The sequence below is a fragment of the Dasypus novemcinctus genome, chromosome 14, assembly GCF_030445035.2.
Source record: "Dasypus novemcinctus isolate mDasNov1 chromosome 14, mDasNov1.1.hap2, whole genome shotgun sequence".
NCBI classification, from domain to species: domain Eukaryota; kingdom Metazoa; phylum Chordata; class Mammalia; order Cingulata; family Dasypodidae; genus Dasypus; species Dasypus novemcinctus.
Window position 1 is genome coordinate 106,513,273 of NC_080686.1, and position 4,661 is coordinate 106,517,933.

At 60.6% G+C, this 4,661-nt stretch overlaps 1 protein-coding gene across 1 annotated transcript; it reads left to right on the forward strand.

Annotated features, from left to right (window-relative positions):
- Positions 1-322: 322 nt before the first annotated feature.
- LOC101436576 (lymphocyte antigen 6D-like) lies at positions 323-2,812 on the forward strand. The gene is made up of 3 exons (XM_004477035.3): positions 323-473; positions 1,031-1,129; positions 2,101-2,812. The coding sequence occupies exons 1-3, from the start codon at positions 422-424 to the stop codon at positions 2,283-2,285; spliced, it is 336 nt and encodes a 111-aa protein (XP_004477092.1). The 5' UTR covers positions 323-421; the 3' UTR covers positions 2,286-2,812.
- Positions 2,813-4,661: the final 1,849 nt, after the last annotated feature.

Here is a 4,661-nt window from a genome sequence, read left to right on the forward strand (position 1 = left end):
GTGAGGAGTAAGACAGCAAAACCCGCCCTCCTGCAGCTCAGGCTTCACCCATGGCGCCTCTCAGTGCCCTCCCCAAATACGTTTAAGTGACTCCTTTCTACCCTGCCTGGGACGCCGAGCTGGCTCCTCCCTGCGCTGTGCCTGGCGAGCATGGATGGCCCTGGGAGGGAAGGGGACTGGGTGGCCGGGGGGAAGCAGGGAGGTGAGGCAGGGCTGTCTGGGCCACCTCAGGAGCAGGGTGGGGGACCCCAGGGGCGTTACGCCTCTGGCTGCGCCACGCCACGGTGACGACACATGTTTGGATGGAGAAGCCGCCGCCCCACCCAGCAACGACTGAGGCTGCCCTATAAACACGGCGGGGCGGCCAGAGCCACACACCTGGTGCTGGACCCGAGCACCTGCCTGCACACCTGCCCCAGCGATGAGGACCTGCCTGCTCCAGCTGCTGCTGCTGCTCCTGCTGGCCTGGCCAGGTGAGCCCACGCGCCTCCCGGCCCTGTGTCCCTGGGGCCCCGAGATCTCTGACTGACCAGGTGGGATGGCCCTCTGCACAGCCTGCCCCTGCCCCTGCTGCCCAGGCCCAGCCGAGGTCACAAGGCCGGGAGGGGCACCGCGGCGTCCCGCCTGGCCGGGCTGTCCACCCCTCTTCCTAGTTCACCCAGATGCTGCTTCATCTGCTGTTGTGTTTGCACAGTCCAGGGGTGCCTGGGGGGTTCTTGGGGAGCCACTGGGGCCGAGGCCCTGCTCGAGCCCCCTCAGTCAAGGTCTCCCACCCGAATCTGGGCCTCTGGCTGCACAGAACTCAGGGTCCTCCCCCAGGAAGAGGTGCTGGTAGGCCGGGGGTCCTCCCGGGGAACAGGGCCTGCCCATGTCCGAGCTGCCTCTCTTGGTCCCAGCCAAGTCTAGGCACCTGTGGAAGAGCGCCACGGCCGGGCCTGGGTGTGGGGAGCCCCCGGGGGCTGCAGGGGCCCCTCCTGCGCGGTGTGGCTGGAGCGGGCTGGTCTGGACACGCTGCCCACGCCTCCCCCAGCTCAGGCGCTGCAATGCCACGAGTGCGTGGCGCTGGGGAATTGCTTCCAGGCCACATCCTGCAAAGCCGATGCCCGCTACTGCCTGACCACGTGGACCGGTGAGCGCCTCCCCTGGGCGGGCGGGGTCCCCTCTGTCCCTAGGCAGGGGGAAGGAGCGACAGCGAGACCAGAGGGGGCTGCAGAGACCCCAGTTCAGATCCAGGCAGGGACAATTGCCAGCGGACCCTCAGCCCAGTGCTCCAGGAGCCAGGACCTGGCTGGTCCTCGGGGTCCTCACCTCCAACGTGGGAAGCAGGACATCACCTCTGTCCTAGGGTCGTGAGGAGTGAACGAGCCAGTCCAGGAGATGCTCAGAGAGGAAGAGGGAGGAGAGGAGGCATGGGTGGGAGCCTGAGCCCTGACCCTGGGCACATGCTGAGCCCTGATCCCACACAGAGCCCTGATCCTGGACACATGCTGAGCCCTGATCCCATACTGATCCCTGACCCTGGACACATGCTGAGCCCTGATCCCACACTGAGCCCTCATCCCACACTGAGCCCTCATCCCACAGAGCCATCACCCTGGACACATGCTGAGCCTTGATCCCACCCTGAGCCCTAATGCCACACTGAGTCCTCATCCCACACAGAGCCCTGATCCTGACACTTGCTAAGCCCTGATCCCATACTGAACCCTGACCCTGAACACATGCTGAGCTCTGATTACACACTGAGCCCTGTCCCTGGACACATGCTGAGCCCTGACCTCGACACATGCTGCGTTTTGATCACACACAGAGCCCTGACCCTGGACACACCCTGAGCATAGATGACACACTAAGCCCTGATCCTGGACACACTGTTAGCATAGATGACACACTGAGCCCTGATCCTGGACATACCCTGAGCCCTGATCCTGGTCATCTCTCAGCCCTGACCCCACCTGCCTCTTGCTGTGAGTCCCTGGTAGGATGGGAGAATAATGCCAAATGGTCAGGGTAGATCGTTGGGAGGCCTGGGCTTGCCAAGAGGGGCAGGGAGAGGCTTTCACAGGTTGCAATAAGTGGCCTTCACTCTGCATTTTCCAGGTTCCCCAGACAAGCAAACAGTGGTCATCAAGTCCTGTGCTTACACCTGTCCTGGCATCGAAGAGAGCACGCCTTTCTCCAGGGCCTCCTGCTGCAACACGGATCTCTGCAACAGTGCAGCGAGCCGCAGCGCCAGCTGGGGGCTGCTGGCTCTTGGCCTCTGGGGCGCTTACCTCATCAGGTAGGAGTGGGCCCAGCCTCTGGAGCCCCCCGGAGCAGCAGAACTCGGGGCCAGGAGCTGGGGTTCCACCTTCCCTTGGATCTGCTGTGTGGCTCTGGGCATGATGCTGCCTCTCTCTGGGACCCACCTCCAAACGGACATATATATGGGGAGTTGTGAGCCCCAGGACAGGATGGACCCACTGGCGTCACTGCTATGTCCCGGCAATGGACTGTGGCTATGGCCGGAGAGCTGACTGCCTGCTGGCCCTAGGCCTGGCGCAGGGAGTGGGCCGTGGAAATAAGCTGTGGCCGATGCCAGGGGCCGAGCCCAGGGCCTCTGGGGAGTCCATTGTTGCTCCCAGGGCCTCCGTCTTCCCTGTGCCGAGGCTCAGTCCATCTTTCAGCCTCGGGCCCTGGACCTGGACACAAGCGGACACCCCAGTGGCCTGCCCCCCACTGCCCTGCACCCAGCACCCCACCTGCTGCCTCCAGCCAGCTCCTGGGGGCCAGGGCAGGTGGAGCCCACGGTGACCAGGAAACTATTTCTGTATCTCTGGTTTTGTTGGATTTTTTAAACATTTTTTTTTTTATGTAATAAAAATGCTATTTTGAAATAAAAAATAAAAAACCAACGACTCCCTTTGAGCCTCCTTCCCAAACCCCTTCGCCATCCCAGAATTCACCCCACACATTCTACTTGAGCAACCGTGCGCTGCTGGTGAACAAAACAGCCCCACGGGTGACACAAGCAAGCAGGTGCTCGTGAGCAGGTGTGGACAGGTGAGGGAGCCGAGGCCCGTGGCCCACGTGGCAGGGGCTGGGGCCAAACCTGGGGGCTCAGGCCAGCCTCTGAGGAGGAGGTAGCACCTGCCTGGGCCCCCTAAAGGGTGAGCAGGACTTGGCCACGTGCGTGTGGCAGGGCAGGGTGGGTGCAGGAGCTGGGGGCTGAGCTCAGGGGTGGGCGGGGTGGGACTGGGGCGGGTCATGGGCTCTGAGCAGGGGCTGTCCTCAGAGCTGCTTGGGAGAAGGGCCAGCTGCAGGGCCAGCGCTGCAGAGGAGAGCAAGGAGTGACCAGGTGAGCAGGAAGGTGTCAGCAGGGGGTCCCCAGCACGTGCTCAGGTCCTGCATGACCTCTGAGAGCTTGGCCCTTCCTGGAGGAGCTGCTGCTTCCGGTGTGGTCGTCCTGCCCTGCCCGCCCTGATTCAGCTCTGGTGTGCCGGGCGGTCCTTGCAAGCACAAGCTCGTCTCCAGCCGACTGCGGCCCAGCCCTGTCCCGGGGCCGCCCGGAGCCGGGGTCCAAAGCCCCTGACCTGTGCCAGCTCCCGAGGTCTGCGTGTGACTCGAGGCCCTGGTGGCCTCTGCCCCAGGCCACAGCCCCTGGAATTGGCTCCCCCCGCCCCAATGCCTCGCTCAAATAACCTCCCCCTGCCCCCCAAGTTCTGTTTCAGGCTCTGCTTTCGGGGAGCCTCCGGGAGACAGCAGCTCCCCACTCGGTTAGCCAGTTGCCTGCCTTTGACATTCGCTTATTTCCACTTTCTCCTCTTAAAAATAGTACAGTGATGTATGCAGGTCATGCATTGACGATTTCTCTCAGCACATTTCTCAAATTGAGATTTCTGGGTCAAAGGCTATGAACAGCTTAAGCTTTGGGCACACATTAGCCAAGTGCCCTCTAGAAGACTCTGGGCCATCTGCGTTTCACCTCAGGGCTCCTTTCCCCCTCTCCCCACCCCAACACTCCCTGTGGTTTTTTTTTTTTTAGTTAAAAACAATATAAGACAACGACATATGCGTATTCTGCACTAAAAAGTGTCTTGTTTTCGTAGACTTATTTTGAGCAGTTTTAGGTTTACAGAAAAATGGAGAAAGTGGAGTTCCTGTATACCCCTTCGTCCCCTCCCCCAGTTTCCCTATTATTAACGTCCTGCATTGTGTGGTGCATCAGGGACAATGGGTGACCCGACTTGGCGGCCTTCCTGTAATCAGAGGGCATAGTTCCCAGAGGCCCGCTCTTTGGGCTCTGTGGGGTTTGACAGATGCCTCATGTCGTTTGTCCACCACGACGGTATCCTACAGGATAGACGCACTGCCCTAAAAATGCCCTCTGCCGCACCTCTTCCTCGCCGCCCCCTCCTGGAGCCCGGGCAGGCCCTGCTTGTACTGCTGCTGTAGCTTTGCCTTCTCCAGAACGTCACACAGGCTTTCCAGACTGGCTTCTTTCAGTAAGCAGCGTGTACTTAAGGCTCCTCCACGGCTTTTTTTTGCCTCGATAGCTCTTTTTTTTATTGATGAATAATATCCCACTGTCTGGAATTACCACAGTTGTTCTACCATGCATGCACTGAAGGACCGTTGGGTTGCTTCAAAAACTTTGGCAAGAATGGGTAAAGCAGACGTAA

Excerpts from the sequence above, each read along its gene's own strand:
- LOC101436576 (XM_004477035.3), top strand. The coding sequence starts at position 422 with ATGAGGACCTGCCTGCTCCAGCTGCTGCTGCTGCTCCTGCTGGCCTGG. Across the intron at positions 474-1,030 it reads GCTCCTGCTGGCCTGGCCAG|CTCAGGCGCTGCAATGCCAC; the intron begins GTGAGCCCACGC and ends CGCCTCCCCCAG. Across the intron at positions 1,130-2,100 it reads CTGCCTGACCACGTGGACCG|GTTCCCCAGACAAGCAAACA; the intron begins GTGAGCGCCTCC and ends TGCATTTTCCAG.